The 20,730-nt window shown below is 35.1% G+C and overlaps 1 protein-coding gene across 1 annotated transcript in view; it reads right to left on the bottom strand.

Moving 5' to 3' along the window:
- ANXA10 (annexin A10) overlaps positions 1-8,184 on the bottom strand; it is a 98,656-nt gene extending 90,472 nt beyond the window's left edge. The window contains exon 1 of the mRNA XM_025435917.3: positions 8,008-8,184. Within this exon, the coding sequence (XP_025291702.1) occupies positions 8,008-8,025 (18 nt within the window). The 5' untranslated portion in view covers positions 8,026-8,184. The remainder of the gene's footprint in view (positions 1-8,007) is intronic.
- Positions 8,185-20,730: the final 12,546 nt, after the last annotated feature.

Raw genomic sequence — 20,730 nt, 5'->3', positions numbered from 1 at the left:
GGGAATCCAACAAGGAACGCAGATCGTAACAAGCAAATCTAATTTATAAATGAGTGTTGTACCCACAGTGAAGTGGTTTGGGAGAAGGGACATGTCCTAACTTTGGCAAATAGTGTTTAACCAGATATCATAAAGCTAAAGATAAAAATTTTGTTGGCAAAATTGGTCCTCACAGGGCTGTGGTTTACCACATTTTAAACTGTACTTATGCTAGTGTTGAACAAATAAACACGTTTTAGGTATTGGCAGATTTTTACTGTGTGAGGTTATAAATAATAGAGGAATATAAAATTTTGGTGCTGGATTAGATTGACGTTATCGATATGAAGATAGATAATAGCCAGAGAGAGAGAGACAGACACACACACACACACACAGAAAGGTGGGTAGTAGATGGATAGATAGGTGAATAGGTGGGAAGATCTAAATGTACATACGTGCATATAGATACGTGCAGATATATGGGTTAGCATTTTCACGTATTTCATGGCTCTGTCATCTAAAAGAGTTTATAAGCAATGGTTCCCCTGTAGAAATGAGCCCACCCAGCATTCAGATCTCAGTTTTTAAAATATTATTATTCGATTAAGGGAATCAGGGATCCTCAGAGAAGTGGTTAATGCCAGGACTGGGGCCGGAAAAAGTACAATAGACCTCTTAGCACACTAGAGTGCAGTATACCTATCCTAACAGTTCCTACATTGAATCTTAGATTACATGAATTTGCTTTTGAATATACAAAGAGACTTAAGAAGGAAACAAACCTAGAATATAAAGCTGCATTTCTATATCTTTTTTTTTTTTTTTTTTTTAAAGAGAGGAGATAAAGCATAGTATCTGAGAGGGAGGTGACTCACCTGTTTCTTGGTTGTTATTGGCAGACAAGTTATATATATAACCCAGTGATTCTGAGAAAGGCTCTTATTTAATACTTCCTTCTTCTAACTGAGTTAAATAATATTTTCTAAAACCATATTTCAAACTCTGAAGCATTCAACTTAGTCCAAATCAGTATTCTACATAAGAAAAAGACCAAGTCCACTAAACTGTAAAATTAGAAGACATTTAGTATCTTGAAAGAAGATCCTACAATTCACAATATCTGAGATAAAATAAGACCTGGAGAGGAGTGAGATCTTGACGAGCTTCTAGTGAACCTTAAGTTGTGATAGGTTCAGTTGCGACCTTGTTGCACAGAAAATTCCTCATTTCAAAACCAATGATTCGCCTATATTGAGGGTTCACAAATCTGACCCTTTCTTGCCTTGCAGGGACTACTGCACTCACTGTGAATATTTACTTTTATATATATATGAGCTACGTGCTTGATTAAACCCACAGTAGTCAGTATAACCGGTGATGAAAAGTACACAGAGGGTGTGTGTACCTCCAGGTACCAAGGCTTATCTTACAGCATCTTTGTCTGTTCTCCGACATTTTGAGCCTGGCAGCTAAATGACAATCTAGAAGAATGTGTACATATATTCAACAATTCTAAAGAACTGAATGGTAATTCAAGAAGATGACTATTGTGGTGATGGCAACAACATAAGGACCATAAAATACAATGGTTTCTATATTTTTTAAAGGATTGCTAATACACATTACTTAGAACAATGTGTCTACTGGGGTTGAAGCTTTTTTTAACTTGAAAAAATATTTCTACAGTGCTTCCAACTCTGGCTATTTAAAAATAAAATAGCACAAACGTTACAATTAAGAAATAGGATGATAAAATACATTAAGACATCTTGTTGCTTTATTATTAATTGCCACAAAATAAAGAGGAAAAGCCCATATGAGTAAAGTGATTCCCATTTTATCCACAGCGGTACCTGAAACACATCTTATGTACAAAGAGCCTATAATTATTTGTATGTTTTATACAGGATACTTATAATACTGTTAACAGTTTTTCTGGTTCCTTTTAGCATGATTATCAGAATGTCTGAAGAACAGCAATAGAAGGGTAATTGAGAAAGAATATATTCATAATTATATGTGGTGTAAGGTGGGATCTTGGCAAAGGAAATGGGTCTCAAGAGGCAGTTTCTTTAAATGCCTGTGTGAGAAAAGCACGTCCACGAGTTATAGGCAGACTTTCAGAATCTTTGGAGACAATTCAAAAGCAGCTGAGTCAGGGACTGATAGTGTGAACTCTGAAATACTTAAAAAGAAATGCAATCCATTCTTTTTTGGTGAATCAAGCTGGACTATCCCTGATTACAAGGAGTTTCTGCTGATAGAAGAAATCTATGGTGGATGGAAGACTGGGTGTGGGTCCGGGAGGTGGGGCTACAAGGGGCCAATCACCCGGGAATGCCCGTGCTGTCTATTTGCTTTCTCAAGTCCACCTAGTCCCAGAAATGTATGACTCATTAAGATAACTGGGTCTTGTTACGCAAACATCATTTCTTAAGACTTTAATCTTGTGGTGTAATAAGAGAAATACAGGTTTTTAAAAGTGAGTTGTGATAATCCGATGACTTTTTTCCTGTGCTGTCTGTTATATAGGTTGATTAAGTAGAAAAAAAAAATATAATTAGCCATGTGTTTTTTTTTCTGTTGTCGCTTTTCCAACTTTCAATGTTGTTTAAACTTGAAGAGGATTTGGTTTTAACCTAATGTTTATTTAAGTGAGTGAATTGCATTAATGTTACTAATAGAAATATAATGGAAAAATAACTTTCGGAATGACTTTAAAATAATCTGGGCCCTGGCATTTAAGAGATAAAATAACATAACAACAGATCTGGTGAGCAATAAGTGGAATCACATCTTCCACAGGCCCTATGATCTGTTTACTGTAAGCACTTTTGAGAGTGGAACAGATTCTACAAATTTAAGTTTTTTTTTTTTTTAAGATTTTCTTTATTTATTCATGAGACACACAGAGAGAGGCAGACACAGGCAGAGGGAGAAGCAGGCTCCATGCAGGAGCCCAACGTGGGACTCGATTCCCGGTCTCCAGGATCACGCCCTGGGCCAAAGGCAGATGCTCAACTGCTGAGCTACCTAGGCGTCCCCTACAAATTTAAGTTTTATTGCTTGTCTTGTTATTATGGTGAATGCTCTAAGAATTTGAAAGCCAGAACCAAATTCTTTTTCACAGTCTCCTCTTTAATGTTTTTACCTCCTACTTCATGTCTTTGTTTAATTCTGGAATAACGATGGTTCTTATACATCAGTGGGATACAGATTTCAATAAGTCAGAGCTTTTGACAATCATATTCACTGTTGTTTCCCTAGTACCTAGAATTGAGAGCAGACATTGGACTGGGAGACCAGGTAGGAAGCTATTTCGTAAAGTTGACAAGTGATGATGATGCTGTAGCTTGGACCAGGATAGTTGTAATGGAAGTGCTGAGAGGTAGTCAGATAATGAATATATTGTGAATGTAGATAGAAAAGATTTTGATAATAGATTGTTTTTAAGGCACAAGAGAAAGAGAGGAGTCAGAGATAATTTTTTTTTTTTTTTTTGGCCTGAACTGTTAAGATGATAGTTTCCACTGAGTGAGTAGACATCTGGTCATATGACTGGGATTGAAGCAGAGATGCTAAATTGAGATGTAAATCAGGAAACTTTGTCTATACATTACAGTCAAACCATCATATTGGGATAATGACAAAAGGAGTGACCATAAGTAGGAAAAAGAAAAGTTTCAGTTGAAAGCTAGAACATTCCTGGCAAAGGAGACCATGTCAAACCACACTCACATATCTAATAAAATGAGGAATGAGAACTGGATGTGGGGTTCAGGCACATGGAGATCACCATTGATGTTCAAAAGGACAACTAAGGCGAAGTGGGTTTGGGTGAAAACCCAGTTAAAGTGGGTTTGGAGAGAATCAGAGGAGAGGAATTGAATATGATGAATGCATTGCACTTTCAAGGAATTTTGCCATAAAAAAAAAAAAAAGAGTCTGGAAGTAACCAGTGAGGGAAAAAAGTGGGATTATGAAAATTTTAGTATGGTAGGAGCTATTCACAAATAGTGATTATGCTGAGTTTAAGAGACTATGTATTTCCATTCATGAAATTTTTGATGTTATTCAATTTTATTAATAGATTTGATGAATAATGGCATACATACCTGTGTATGTGTATGTTTGCGTGTACATATATATGTGAGTGATGGCACACATATATGTGTGTTTATGTAGACTTAAACTTGGTAAAAACAGCTTCATCTCTAGAAGGAGCTCACTGGGTTGCTAAATGCCAGGGCTTTTGAGTTAGAGTGGGATAAAAGTGCTGGAACTGCCACTAAATAAACACCAATACTCGTGTGCCTTTTTGGGGTACTGTTTATGCTTCAAGTCTTCTTAGCGTTTTATCTGCCACTTAATTCTCAAGAAATTCTTTCAACACCGGTGGTATCATCACATCCACTTCACAGGTAGAAAACTGAGAGGCAGAAAGGTAAATTTTTCTCAGTCATATGGGTCCCACGGGGGCAAGGCTGGCTCTGACTTTATGTTTCATTATTATTCTACAGTTGTATTTGCTTGGCCTTTACGTTTAAAAGTATTCTATAGCTAGTATATGGGGCCTTAAAAATTTAACAACATACTTCTATGTTGCTTCAAGGAAAAAGTCACCACATTTAATTTTTCCAGTCCAATATACATTAATTCAAGAGGCTTCAGCAAGAGTTGAAGCATAACCAGCATGATTCATAACTTTTGTTGAATCGAAGTGTGTAAAGTTCAGACAATGTAGTCTTGTGATAGTAGAAAGCAATCTAACGTATGAATAACCTTTTATTAATATTTGTTCAGTAAGTCATACTGTAGATAAATAATCAAAGTCAGATTTCTTGGATGGAAGTTTTTCTCTCAGGAACACCTTTCGATAGGAAAATCCTGCTTTAAAATAATCTTGCCTAATCAACAGCTTCTGCTCCTCTGGGAGGTCTTCTCAGCTCACAGTTACTGTGGATGGGATGCCCTGAATCTGTGTTGGATTTATGAGGGCTCTTCCTGCTTCACATGTACTTCACTGCTAAGTACCAGTCCACATTCGTTTGGGTAAAAGGCAGACTATCATGTTACGCACACTAGAAATGGCCTAAATTGCTGTCGTTTGGCTTTGACGCTCTTTGGGGAGCCATTCTAGAGACAGATTTATGAGAAAGAGCCATCCTTTGCCATCTTTGTAAATTTACTGCTGCTAATTTTCTACCTCTTAACTGGGTTCCCAAAGGACCTACTTTTTGCTTTGAAACACGAAGTCTGTAATTATGTAGGATAATCACACTTCGGTATTTTTTACCTTTTTCTTGTGTGTGTGTTAGAAATAGTTTTGGAATTAGTATCCTGCATCACCTCTTCCTGGTGTTTCACTTGGAGGAAAGTATAAGCCTCAGTATATTTGGGTGGAAAATAGGAACACTCTCCTTGAAGGTTGTGAAGACTGAAAATAATGTACTGTAGCACCACTGAACAGAATATCTGGTGTTTCCAAAAAGAATTTTAAAACTTTTGCATGTCAAAGAGTATTCTTGTGGAAAGATTTTCTGTGACTGTTAAAGTAGACAAGGTGTGCAAAGCTCCTGGTGTATAGTAGAGATTCAGATAATTTTAACAACTGTTTCTCTACTTCAGGCATTATACATAATGTTAATTCAGATTGGACGATGATATCAATATGTAATATTGCTTGTAATACTTCTACAATTAATATTTTTCTATCAATCAATAAATATGGTTGAAATAGGAAAGTTGTCAAAAGGATTGGAAAAAGAATAGGAGTAAAGTTTACTTTGAGTCAAAAAGGAAGAATATAATCAAATCCAAAGTAAATAAAATTCTACTATATAAAAATGGGGATCAACTAATGACAAAACAGAACAAAAACAGCCAACAATTTCAGATATATTCCTAGAAGAATCAGACCAATATATTTGGACAAGGCACTATATTATGGTGACTAAAAGCTCAAATGACATGGGGGTACTGGGTTTGGATCCTGGGTTTTGGCAGATATATACATATATTAGCACTCTTCAGTGCGGTTTCCCTCAATGTAGGAGGGATATTATAATAATATCTTCCTAAAAGGTGATTTGTATCTGACTAATTAATAAAACAATTTCAGACTTTCCATAATCATTTAATTAAATCTTGCTTTCAGTAGACAACCTTTTCATCAAGCACATAGGTAAAATACACTCATTGCATTAAAGGTAAATTTACTTTCTTAATGTGATAAACCCACTTAAACTAGCCTTAATCATTAAGGGTTATCTACATCCATAATTTTATAAAGTAATTATAAAGGATTACATATGATTATTTCTTTCAGATGTGCAACTACTTTTCTATGAATCTTGTCTCTTGCTTGACTTATATTTAAATTTTCTATATTTTTAAGTTGATACTAATGAGTTACCTCAGTGCCTCTCAAAAATGATCACATATTCATATCAAGCATTTAAGTTCAGATGTCAAATATTGAGTAGAAACGGCTCAGTAGAGGACCTAAGAGCAACCAATCAACAATCATCCACATTATAATATGAGTTTTTCTGCTTTATTGCCTGGAAAAGCTTGTCTTTTGCCTGAGAACACCAGACTCAAACAGCGATTAAACAGATGAATTTAACCTCAACTATTACCAAATTCTAATCACGTGGGTCACATATCTCAAGATAATAAAAAATCACCTTAAAATATAATGAAGTTGATTATGTAAAACCATTTTATTATCAAAACGTGCTGAGATAATACATAAAACCTAACATTTATCTCTTAAATGATCAAAAATACTTAAAATGAATATTTAAGCATGCTCAAATCAAACTCTTTAGTCTCGGATATCCTTTATCTGCTCTAGAACCCTAGGCCATTGTTGCATTTCTTTAAAATCTTATCATCTTCATAACTTTTAATATTCCCTGAAATATAGCTTATATATCCTTCCTTTGATAAATTGGCATACATGGCATATAGAATATAATATTATTTCCAAATAATTATATTTGAATGACTATAAAGTGAGAAAACAGTAGCTTTTTACAAATTAAATCATTTGTAAAATCATTTACCATGCTGGTCTAAATTACCTCATCACTTTTATTTCTCTGTAGTGAAATGTAACTGCTGCACAATTAATAAAACTGTAATGTTAAGTTTTAACTGCCTGTGAGATCCTAGAATCTCAAGACGAGATTAAGCGTAAGGCAACAGTGATGAAAAGTGGACTCATTTTAGATCCTTATTCAATATTTAATTTGAAAAGCAAAATAAATGAAATTTCTCAAAAATTAATACTTTTTAAATAAGTAAATAAAATTATTTTTTTTTGCCAAAGTTTAACCAAATAATTATGCTGTGATTTTTTTTTGCATAAAACTTTTTGCAGTAAAACTAATAAGCTTCCTGAGAACATTTTTTTATTATATAGATTTAAAAAATTGTCATCAACACAGAACACAGTTACATATAATTTCTAAGACCATGCATAATGGGTATCTTTTAAAAATGTACATTTAGACAACTGAGTGTCTATGTCAGCTCTTCAAAAGTTCGTGGCCTTTAGAACAGTTGGATCAAAATGATTCAGACGAGAAAAAAATACTAAACTGAGTTATGCCTTGCTTAAATTCAACAGCTAATCATTAAAAAATAAACTATTTTCTGTAGAGAACATAGATTTAAAATAAAAATTAACAATCACATTTATTTTTAGTTTCTTATAGAAATACATATGGGGAAATATAACTTCTGTGAGAAATCAAAGAGAGGTCACTTATGAAAGTAACGGCATCTAAATTCCCTTTATGGAATAATAAATTCAAAAATAGCATAGGTTTGAGATTTAATAATATTAACTTTATTTAATAGCTATGTTGAACACCTACTAATTAAAAATTTAATGAAAATAAATTAAAATGTCAATATTTTCTGGTGAAAATGTCAAGTTCTACACTGAAATGTTATAAATAAGGTTCAAATCTCAAAAGACTGGAAACGTTTTATAGAAGCAGCCGTTATACTTACATAGTCTCCGCAGAACATTTTGATGATTGAGGTTAACTTCAGAGTAAAACAAAAGAGTTTTAGTAAGTGATCAGTTGCATAGGCTTGTCTTCCTATGGAGACAAAGAATCGAGGATCACGGTTCAAATTTATATGTCTACTGTTCACCTCAGTCTCTCGGGAAAGAAAATATAGGGTCAATTCATGTCTCAAGATACAGTATTTACCCTGAGTTATCAGTCATAGGTGACCAGGTAGGAATATTGCACAAAATAAATAAAACCTCTGGTCCTGTGTTGATTTAAGGAACATACATTAGCCAACCAATGAAAGAAGTGTAATCTTTAGAAAAAGCAGATGACTTATGGAAAGGCAAGTTGATTAGTCACAAAGTTAATGATTTATTTTCTGCTTTACCATTTTTAGATAATCTTCCAGGTACTCAGGCCCCTAGCTTCATGTTTCAAATTGCTAAGTTCTATGTGCATCTATATTATTAAGTATTCTTAACTACCGTGTATCTGGTCATAAATTAAAAAAAATAATATATTTAGGTCAGAATTGAATACACAGCAATAAGTCTTTGGAGAAACTATAAATTCATTATCATTTTCGGACTTCATATATATTTTCATTTTACTATTTAATTTTATTACATTTTAAGGAAATAGTTTTAAAAATACCTTCAGGGATCCCTGGGTGGCGCAGTGGTTTGGCGCCTGTCTTTGGCCCAGGGCGCGATCCTGGGGACCCGGGATCGAATCCCACGTCGGGCTCCCGGTGCATGGAGCCTGCTTCTCCCTCTGCCTATGTCTCTGCCTCTCTCTCTGTGACTATCATAAATAAATAAATAAAAAATTAAAAAATTAAAAAAAATTTTAAAAAATAAAAATACCTTCAAATTCTAATGAATTGTTAGGAAATGTCTATCTCCTAAGTTTCAAACATTATTCCAGATATCAAATAAACATGTATTATATCATTCTACTGCCATTTATTGAACAGCACAGAATTCATTTAGTCTATAAAATTTTTAAAAAATTTTGAAAGTGAATTACAGGTAAATAATTTTTCATTGAAAGAACATAAAATTAAAAAAAAAAGAACATAAAATTACAGTAAGTATCAGTGGAGCAGCTTCCATAACTACTTTGCTCAAAATCAGTCTACTGTTAAAATATGGATGAAAATCATTAAGCAAGATAATGCAATGTTTACTATGAGCAGAAAAATATATCTGGGGCATTCAGTTCATAAGATTCTGATTAATTTAATAATATACTTGGTACCATGTTATGCCTGCTCATGAAAAAGTTACAAAAAATGAATCATTCTGTGTATATGTGTGTACACGTGTTTGTACGTGTGTCTGTATTTATGTCTGAATTTGTCTTGTGTTTTTTCTGTGTGTATGTAAAGAGCATATAGTAATTACTAATAGCTTTATACTTGCATGTATACAGTTCAAGGTTAAAAACAAAGGAAAATTTATTTTTCAACTAAAAATATCATTTTCTTTCTTTCTTTAAAAAAAAATTATTTATTTTAGAGAGAGAAAGAGAGAGAGGAGCACTTGGGGGGAGGGTCAGAGGGAGAGAATCCTTAAGCAGATGGCAGGGAGCGTGGACCCTGAGACCGGGCTTGATCCCAGGACTCCCTGGGTTCATGACCCGAGCTGAAATCCAGAGTCACAGAGTCAGCCACCTAACCAAATGATCCACGCAGGTTCCACCATTTTCTCTGTTATGGTTATTTTTAAAAGTTGTGTGATTTGTGGCTATAATTATAGACTGTGTCAGCGTGAAATGAAAATTTTCAAAATATTTGAGACAAACATATTTTCTCTAATATTATCAGATAATTGAGAGAAAAGAGATTTGGTGATATTTCCTACTTTCCTTCTAGATGATGATTATTTTATTTTTATTCATCATTACTTTGCGACTTAGCTTTTTTTTTTTAATTTATTTTTTATTGGTGTTCAATTTACTAACATACAGAATAACCCCCAGTGCCCGTCACCCATTCACTCCCACCCCCCGCCCTTCTCCCCTTCTACCACCACTTTTTAAAAAATAAACTTAGTTACAACGATGAGGTCTGGGATTTGCTTAAAACATTTCATGTGAAAAAGGCGTGGGGAATGTTAATTCAGTATCACAAAATCTTGAAAGTTGTTCAAGAGATGGCAGTGCATTAGATAATTCAATTTTTGTTTATATTTGAAAATTTTCATGATAATTTTTTGAAGTTTAACTTATTTAAATATGATTAAAATATTTAACATATGGAAAACAAGAAATGCTAACAGTAGTTACTAATAGTAAAAGTTATAAAGCTTTTACTCTATATTAGGCACTGTTTCAAGCAAATTTACCCATATAAGTGAATTTAATTCTTACAACAACTGTATAGGTTAGGCGCTATTACCTGTATTTTCATGAGGAGAATATTGAGGTACGATGTAGTCAGAAAATTTGCCCAAAATCATACCCTAAGAAGTGCTTCAGTGGAAATTTGAGCTTAGGTAGTCCAACATCAGAAACTATAACCTCAATGTCTATGGTATAAAGATATTCTGTTAAATAAATAAGAAAAAAAAAACCCAAAAGATAAATAAATAAGACAGGAATTACATTGAACAAAATTTAAAAGCATATTCTTGATTCAAAGGTATTTATATTTTAGTAGATGGGTAAAATTCATAGTATACAAGGTGAGAAATGATAAATGCCATAAGCAGGTTATGGAAACTATGGACAATTTCATAAAAAGCAAATTACTTTCGGCTGTGAGAAAAGCAAAAAGTAGCATTTGAAATACAAATTAGAAGGAGGGAAAGGGTCTTCCCGCACAGAAACGGAGAAACAAACACTTGGGGGTAGAGGAGGGAGGTGGAAGGTCTGAAGTGTGTACCGTAATTGTATTAATTCTAAATTTGACTTTGAAGAGTGACATATGGCCTATACCAAATTTTTCCTGTTACATTTATTTGAGTTAAAATTCAACCTTATAGGTACAAAGGAGGAATACTAGCAGCGTTCAATATATTGGAATTAACGTTGTCCCTGGTCACAAATCAGCACATGCTGGATCAGAGAGGAGATAAGCTAAAACTGTATAAAAAGACAGAATGACTTCGAGGCCAAAAAGACATGCTTGTAACCTGTCAAAGTCAATAATTAAAAAAAAAAAAAAAAAAAAAGAAAAGCGATAAATCCAAAGGCAGGTGGGTTAGTTAGACAAATGGGGCAAATATTGGTTGTACCCCACTAATAATTGCTTAAGTTAGAGGTGCGGTGGCCTGACACTAGGTGTGGTGTAGGTTATTGTTTTTACTGTACTGATCATTTGATTTCTTCATTTCTGGTACACGTATATACTCCGCTGTTCCTTTGATTTGGGGCTGAGCCATGTGACCAGCTCCACCTGATGGATTGTGACTTGGGGGTAGCATGGTATGGCTGAGCACAGGCTTTTATTATTTATTTATTTATTTATTTATTTATTTATTTATTTAGGTTGCAAATTAAATTTTTTTTTTTTTACATCTTTGCATCAATGTTCCCACATCCGTATCCATTAGATCCGTGGGATTAGATCCTTTTTTTTAGTTTTTTTTTTAATTGGTGTTCAATTTGCCAACAAAAAGCATAACCCCCAGGGCTCATCCTGTCAAGTGCCCCCCTCAGTGCCCGTCACCCAGTCACCCCAACCCCCTGCCCACCTCCCCTTCCATCACCCCTTTTTCGTTTCCCAGAGTTAGGTGCGCAGGCTTTTGGATACCTGGAGGTCTTCTGCTGGTCTGGTCTGCGGCTTGTGCTCTCCGGCACCTTCTCTCCAGAAGGGCAGACACGCAGGTGAGAACCCAGGGGCAGCAGGCCTCAGGGGCGCCTCGGCCTCTCGATTTGCAGTAGGCATCGAAGGCAATCCTCACCTGGGCAACGTTCACCACTGCATTCTGGCTGGAGGCAATTCAACCTTGACCTTATGAATCTTTTTTTTTTTTTTTTTTGGAAAATTATTCACTAGGCGATCATCTAGATAAAATTTGAATCCCTGTGTAGTATGTCATACCAAACAATCATGTAATCCTCCTAGGAGCCAATTTTATATATCCTTCACTCCATTTATTAGCAAATACTTATTAAGCAACAGATACGTGCCTAGAAAGGCACTAGGTGCTTGGGGTACTTCACTGAACAAGACAAAGTTTCCTTCCTTGTGCTGCTTATATATATCAATTAATAATTTGGGATTTCAATTTTATACATGATTCCAAAAAAGGCTTATTAATGTAGGTTGTTTGATATAAATTTGTCTATACTCGTATAATAATATTGCCTCCTTGAGCACTACAAAAATACCTAAAAATAACAATTGTGAGAAGATGGCTGTAAATAGAACAAATTTCTTTTCCAGTTCAACAGTGGTTTTTAAACTGTTTTGTCTCAATATTCCCTAATGATTTTTTTTAAAAGACTTTTATTTATTTATTTAAGACAAAAAGAGTGCTGAGCAGGGATCTTGAGTGAGGAGGAGAGGGCTTGATCCCAGGACCCTGAGCCAAAGGCAGACACTTAACTGACTGAGCGCCCCCAGCGCCCCTTCCCTAATGAGTTTTGGAGAATTATGTACATCTTTATCCTTCTAAAAGGTGTTGTATAAATATTTTTATTCAAGATTAGATAGCTGCAATGTATCTTTCTACTCTTTGAAAAGCCTCCGCTGATATCCCAATACAGTAGCAATTCCATCCCCTCTGTCATTAAAAAAACATATAATAAGCCCTTAACAGTTGCTGTTGTGCATCCTTCCTCGGCCTCTCTGACCTCCTATTTCCATCCATTTCCCTTTCAGATGTCTGTCCTGAAGTGTAATGTATGTTTTGGAAAAGTCATCTTATTAAATTACGTGTGTACATTTTTTTTCCTCTGAGCTTGCCTGTGTAGGTTTCCATTTTCATTTAAATCTGTAAGCTACTCGTTCCTTTCCCCTAATCTTTGTTATTTTTATAAACAGCTTTATATGATCTACAATTAACCACATCCATCTAAAGTGTGTTATTTGATAAGTTTTGAAGGTATATACATCTGTGGAACTGAAACCAAAGTCAAGATTCAAGACATTTTCATCCCTCACAAAGGCGTTCCCGATCTTTGTGTCGTTTCTTCCTCCATCTACCTCTTGCCCTAGGCAACTACTGATCTGGTTTTCGCAACTCTGGATTAGTGTGATTTGTTGAGAATTTCATAGAAGTGGGATTGTAGGCTACGTATTCTTTTTTGTCTGGATTTTTCCAGTAGAATATTTCTGGGATTGATTTCATGTATATATCAAGTGTTCATTCCTGATTATTGCAGAGTAATATTCCATTGTGTGGATCTGCTACATATTATTCACCCATTTACCTGTTGATCACCTGGCGGTCACATAAGTAAGGATGCTTTTATGCCAACGCTTGACATTATCACCTCTTAAAATTTTAGTTTTATCAGTGTGGCTGTACCACACTGTGCTTCGCGCTTGCAATCCCCTTATGACCAAGGAGACGGAGTGTCTTTTCATATACCAAATGGGCATTTTTACATCTTCTTATGCAAGTTGTTCAAATCTTTTATCCATTTTCCAACTGAGTTGATGGTTTCAGTGCCGAGTTATAAGAGATCTTTTTTCTTTATCATCTTCAATTCACAAATGCATGCTTTAAGTGCGTGCCTTGTCTTTCCATTTTTGAAATGATGTCCTACGAATGGGAAATTTTTCTTTATTTCTAATTAGTAATTGGACAAAGTCCACTTAATAATTTTTAGATTCATGCTGTTTGTGTCTTAAAAGGTTTTTGCCTACTCCAGTGTCACAGTGTTTCTTTTAGAAGTTTATGGTTACATTTCCTACAGGAGATATGATCAATACTCATATTTTGTATGATGTAAAGTACGAGTCATGCTTTATTTTTTCTTTCCCCCCATAGGGAAGCTCAGATTTACAGCTCCATTTGTTTATAAGATTTTCTTTTCTCCGTTAATATATCCTGACACTTGAGTCAAAAATTATTTTACCATATATGTATTAATAGGCTCTGCGTTACACTTTCCTTTCACCAATATTACACTGTCTTAATTAATATCAAATAATGTGATTTTTCACACTTGATATACTTCTCTTTCTCCTACTCCCGTTCTTCTTTCTCCGCTGCCTCCTTTTTTAATTGTGTGGCTCCTGTGCATTACTTCCATTATTTTATGAGTTTTAAAACAGCCTGCCAATTTCTTTTAATTCGGATTGTACTGAATTTATGGGTCATTTTGAGAAGAAATGATCCCTATACAATATTTAATCTCCAAATTCATGAACACAGTATATTTCTCATTTATTGAAATGTACTTTTTTCATGGATATTGTGTTGGTTTTAGTTCATTAATTTTATTTTAATTTTATTAAAAGACCTCACATTTTCTGATTCCATTGAAAATAATATTATATTTGGTATTTTATTTTACAGTTATTTAGTACTAATAAATGGGTATAGCATTGATTTGTATATATTTACATTGTGTTCTATGACCTTGCTAAGTTAATTTGTTAGTTTTTTCAGCTCTTTCATAAATCTTTAGGATATTCTACATAAACAGGTCAGTTTGAAGAAAAAAATATAATTTTTTCTCCTTCCTTTCCAATCTGTATTTTTAAAATTTATTTTTCTCTATTTTCTTGGCTAAGAATTTTGAATAAATAGTAGAGTAGGCATCCTAAACTTTTATGAATCCTAGGAGGGAGTATTCAGTTTTTCATCATTAAGTATATTACCTAATGTATATTTAAATATACCTTAAAAGATATATTTTCAGTCTCCTATTCATAGTGTACCGAGAGGTTTTTTTTTTCATCATGAATGTTTGGTGGATTTTTAAAATTTCTTTTTTTGAAACTATTAAGATAATTAAATGAACTATTTCCTTTATTGTATCAATATATTGAGTATAGTAATTTATTTTGAATGTTAAGTTAACCTTTATTCCTGCAAAAAATTCTGCTTGGCCACTATGTATTGTGTTTTTAATATATTGTTGAATTTAGTATTCTAATATTTTCTTTAAAAATTATATCTAATATTCATAAAGGATAAAATATTGGTATTTTCTTTTTCTTTTTTTTAATATTTTATTTATTTATTCATGAGAGACACACAGAGAGGGACAGAGACACAGGCAGAGGGAGAAGCAGGCTACAAGCAAGGAGCCTGACATGGGACTCAATCCCAGGACCCCGGAGTCATGCCCTGGACTGAAGGCAGATGCCCAACTGCTGAGCCACCCAGGTGCCCTGGTATTTTCTTTTTCATAATAGATTTGTCTAGCTTTGTTATCAGAGGAATAATGACCTTATAAAATTAGTTATGAAGTGTTTCTTTTTCATCTAATTTTGAAAGAATCTGTGTAATATTAATATTATTTCTTTCGGTAGTAGTTGATTGATTTCACTAGTGAAGCCATACTAGTCTGGATTTATTCTTGGTAAAGTTTATTCCTATTATGGATTTAATGTTAAGCTACTCAAATTTCAATCTTTTCTTATTTTTATCATTAACATAAATTAATGTATTTTTTAATTTAAATTCAATTAGCCAAAATATAGTGCATCATTAGTTTCAGATGTAGTGTTCAAGAATTTATCAGTTGCGTGTAACACTCAGTGTTCATCACACCACGTGCCCTCCTTGATGTCCATCACCCAGTTACCCCATCCCCCCACCCACCTCCCCTCCTGCAACCTTTAGTTTGTTTCCCAGAGTTGAGTCTCTCATGGTTTGTCTCCCTCTCTGATTTCTTCCCATTCAGTTTTCCTTCCCTTCTCCTATGATCTTCTGTAGTGTTTCTTATATTTCCTACATGAGTAAAATCATGTGATAATTATTCTCTCATTGACTTATTTCACTCAGCATAATATCCTCCAGTTCCATCCACATCAGTGTAAATGTAAGTATCCTTTCTGACGGCTGAATAATATCCCATTGTATACATAGACCACATCTTCTCTATCCATTCATCTGTTGATGGACATCTCAGGTCCTTCCACAGTTTGGCTACTGTGGACATTGCTATCATGAATTTTGGGGTGCAGGTGCCCCTTTGGATCACTACATTGATATCTTTGGGATAAATGCATAGTAGTACAATTCCTGCGTCATAGGGCAGCTCTATTTGTAACTTCTTGAGGAACCTCTACATTGTTTTCCAGAACGGCTGCTCCAGTTCACATTCCCACCCACAGTGCAAGAGGGTTCCCCTTTCTCCACATCCCTGCCAACATTTGTTGTTTCCTGCCTTATATTTAGCTGTTCTGACTGGTGTAAACTGGTATCTCATTGTAGTTTTGATTTATATTTTCCTGATGACAAGTTATGTGGAGTATTTTTTCATGTGCTTGTTGGCCATGTGTAGGTCTTCTCTGCAGAAATTATCTGTTCATGTCTTCTGCCCATTTCTTCACTGGATTATTTATTTTTTGGCTGTTGAGTTCTTTATAGATCTTGGATTCTAGCCCTTTATATGATCTGTCATTTGCAAATATCCTCTCCCATTCTGTAGGTTGTCTTTGAGTTTTGTGGACTGTTTCTTTTGCTGTGCAGAAGCTTCTTATCTTGATGAAGTCCCGATAGTTCATTTTTGCTTTTGTTTCTCTTGCCTTCGTGGATGTATCTTGCAAGAAGTTGCTGTGGCCGAGTTCAAAAAGGGTGTTGCCTGGGTTCTCCTCTAGGATTTTGATGGAATCTTGTCTCACATTTAGATCTCTCATCCACTTTGAGTGTATCTTTGTGTCTGGTGTAAGAGAATGGTCCAGTTTCATTCTTCTGCATGTGGATGTCCAATTTTCCCAGCACCATTTATTGAAGAAACTGTCCTTTTTCCAGTGGATAGTCTTTCCAGCTTTGTCGAATATTAGTTGACCACAGAGTTGAGGGCCCATTTCTGGATTCTCTATTCTGTTCCATTGATCTCTGTGCCTGTTTTTGTGCCAGCACCACACGGTCTTGATGATCACAGCTTTGTAGTATAGCTTGAAGTCAGGCATCGTGATGCTGCCAGCTTTGGTTTTCCCTTTTTAACATTCCTAAGTCTATTCAGGGTCATTCTAGTTCCATACAAATTTTAGGATTAAGGGATTGCATTGAACATGTAAATTGCCCTGGGTAGCATAGACATTTTTCACAATATTAATTCTTCCAATCCATGAGCATGGAAAATTTTTCCATCTCTTTGTGTCTTCCTCAATTTCTTTCAGAAGTGTTCTGTAGTTTGTACAGATCCTATACCTCTTTGGTTAGGTTTAGTCCTAGGTATCTTATTCTTTTGAGTGCAGTTGTAAGTGGGATTGATTCCTTAATTTATCTTTCTTCAGCCTCAGTGAATAGAAGTTCAACTCATTTCTGTGCATTGATTTTGTATCCTGCCATGTTGCTGAATTGCTGTATGAATTCTAGCAATTTGGGGGCGGAGTCTTTGGGATTTTCCACATAAAGTACCATGCCATCTGTAAAGAATGAGAGTTTGACTTCTTCATTGCCAATTTGAATGCTTTTTATTTCTTTTTGTTGCCTCATTGCTGAGGCTTGGACTTCTAGTACTATGTTGAACAATAGTAGGGACAATGGACACCCCTGTCATGTTCCTGATCTTAGGGGAAAAGCTCTTAGTTTTTCCCCTTTGAGAATATTTGCTGTTGTCTTTTCATAGATGGCTTTAGTAATGTTGAGATATGCTCCCTCTATCCCTGTACTATGGAAAGTTTTAATCAAGAAGGGGTGCTGTATTTTGTCAAAAGCTTTTTCTGCATCAATTGAGAGGATCATATGGTTCTTTTCTTTTATTAATGTGGTGGTTCAGGTTGATTGATTTGTGAATGTTGAACCAACTTTGCTGCCCAGGTTCCCACTTGGTTGTGGTGAATAATCCTTTGAATGTACTGTTGGATCCAATTGTCTAGTATTTTGGTGAGAATTTCAACATCACGTTCGTCGGGAATATTGGTCTGTAATTCTCCTTTTCTCATGGGGTCTTTGGTTTTGGGGTCAAGGTAATGCTGGCCTCATAGAACGAGTTTGGAAGTTTTCTTTCCATTTCTATTTATTGAAACATCTTCAGAAGAGTCGGTATTAGTTCTTTTTTAAATGTTTTGTAGAATTCCCCTGGGAAGCTATCTGGCCCTAGACTCCTGTTGGGAGACTTTTGATTACTGTTTAAATTTCCTTCCTGGTTATGGGTCTGTTCAGATTTTCTATTTCTTCCTGTTTCAATGTTGGTAGCTCGTAAGTTTCCAGGAAAGCATCCATTTCTTCCAGATTGCCTAATTTGTTGGCATATAGTTGTTCATAATATGTTCTTAAAATTGTCTGTATTTCCCTGGTGTTGGTTGTGATCTCTCATCTTTCATTGACGATTTTATTAATTTATTTTCTTTTTGATAAGTCTGACCAGGGGTTTATCAATCTTCTTAATTCTTTCAAAGAGCCAGCTTTTAGTTTCATTGATCTATGCTATTGTTCTTCTAGTTTCTATTTCATTGATACCTGCTCATATTTATTATTTATATTCTCCTGCCTGATTTATGCTTGGTTTCCTATTCTTCCTCTAGCTCCTGTAAGTGTAAGGTTAGCATGTGTATTTGAGACATTTCTAATTTTTAAAAAGAGACTTGTATTGCTATGTACTTCCCTCTTGGGATCGCCTTTCCTGCATTCCAAAGGTTTTGAACAGTTGTGTTTTGTTTTCATTTGTTTGCATGAATTTTTAAAATTATTAAATTTCCTGATTGACCAATTCATTCTTTAGTAGGATGCTCTTTAACCTCTAAGTGTTTGGTTTTCTTCCAAATTTCCTTTAGTGATTGGGCTCCAGTTTCAAAGCATTGTGGTCTGAAAATATGCAGGGAATGATAGAAATCTTTTCATATTGGTTGAGACCTGATTTGTGACCCAGTATGTGACTCTTTTGGAGAAAGTTCCATGTGTACCTGAAAAGAATGTGTATTTTTTTGCTGTAGAGTGGAATGCTCTCTCTATATTTGGAAGTCCATATGGTCCAGTGTGTCATTCAAAGCCCTTGTTTCCTTGTTGATCTTCTGCTTACATGATCTGTCCACTTCTGTGAGTGGGGCATTGAAGTCTCCTACTACTAGTGTATTATTATCAATGTTTGTTTCATTTGATTATTAATTGGTTTATATAATTGGCTGCTCCCAAGTTAGGACCATAAATCTATATAATTGTTGGATCTTATTGGATAGACCCTTTAAATATGATGTAGTGTCTCTGTTCATTCATTACTACAGTCTTTGTTTTAAAATTTAATTTGTCTGATGTGAAGATTGCTACTCCAGCTTTCTTTGAGGTCCATTAGCATGATAAATTGTTCTCCACATCCTCACATTTTAGGCCTAAAGTGAATCTTTTGTTGGGATGCCTGGGTGGCTTAGTCATTGAGCATCTGCCTTTGGCTCAGTTCATGACCCTGGGGTCCTGGAATCCAGTCCCACATCGGGCTCCCCATATGGAGCCTGTTTCTCCCTCTGCCTGTGTCTCTGCCTCTCTCTCTCTCTATCTCTCATGAATAAATAAAATCTTAAAAAAAATAAAATGAATCATTTGTAGACAGCATATGGACAGGTCTTGCTTTTTTATCCAATATGATATCCTGCATCTTTTGATTGAGGCATAGCCGATTTACATTCAGAGTGACATTTAAAAAATATGCAATTAGTGCCATTGTTTTACCTGTAAAGTCCCTGTTTCTGTGGGTTGTCTCTGTTTCTTTCTGGTGTATGTTACTTTTGGACTCTCTCTTCTCTTACAAGATCCCCCTTATTATTTCTTGCAGGGCTGGTTTAGTGACCACATATTCTTTTAGTTTCTGTCTGTCCTGGAAGCTATTTATCTCTCCTTCCATTCTGAATGACAGCCTCGCTGGATGAAGTATTCTTGGCTGCATGTTCTTCTCATCAGGACCCTGAATATGTCATGCCAGCCCTTTCTCGCCTGCCAGATCTCTGCGGAGAGGTCTGCTGCCTATCTAATGTTCCTGCCCCTGTAGGTTAAGGAGTTCTTGTCTCAAGCTCCTTTCACAATTTTCTCTTTGTCTCTGAAATTTGCAGGCTTCACTATTATGTTAAGGTGTTGATCTATTTTTGTTGATTTGGGAGGGGTCTTCTCTACCTCTCGGACTTGAGTAGCTGTTTCCTTCCCCAGATTAGGGAAGTTTTCAGCTATGATTTGCTTCCATATATCTTCTATCCTCCCTTCTTTCTTTTCCCTCAGGAACCCCAGTAATTCTAATATTGTTTATTTTCATGCCATCACTGATTTCTTGAAGCCACCCCTCATGGTCCATTGTTTTTCTTTTCCTCAGCTTAATTCCTTACCATCAACTTGTCTTCTATGTCACCAACTCTGTCTTCCGCCTCATTTACCCTAACTATTAGAACATCTAATTTAGTCTGTATCTCATTTAAAACATTTTTAATTTTGGCCTGATTAGATATCATTTTTGCACAAAGAGATTATTTAGTGTCTTTTGTGCTTTTTTTCAAGCCCAGCTTGTAACTTTATAAATATCCTGAATCCCAGCTGTGACATCTTCCTTATAGCCGTATCGTTTAGAACTGGGATAGGGAGTATTACCTCTCATTCTTTCTTTTGTTGTGAATTCCTCCTTCTAGTCATTTTTCCCAGAGAAGAATGGATAAAAT

This window comes from Canis lupus, chromosome 15, assembly GCF_003254725.2.
Source record: "Canis lupus dingo isolate Sandy chromosome 15, ASM325472v2, whole genome shotgun sequence".
NCBI lineage: Eukaryota > Metazoa > Chordata > Mammalia > Carnivora > Canidae > Canis > Canis lupus.
This window is presented reverse-complemented; position numbering and strand designations above follow the sequence as displayed.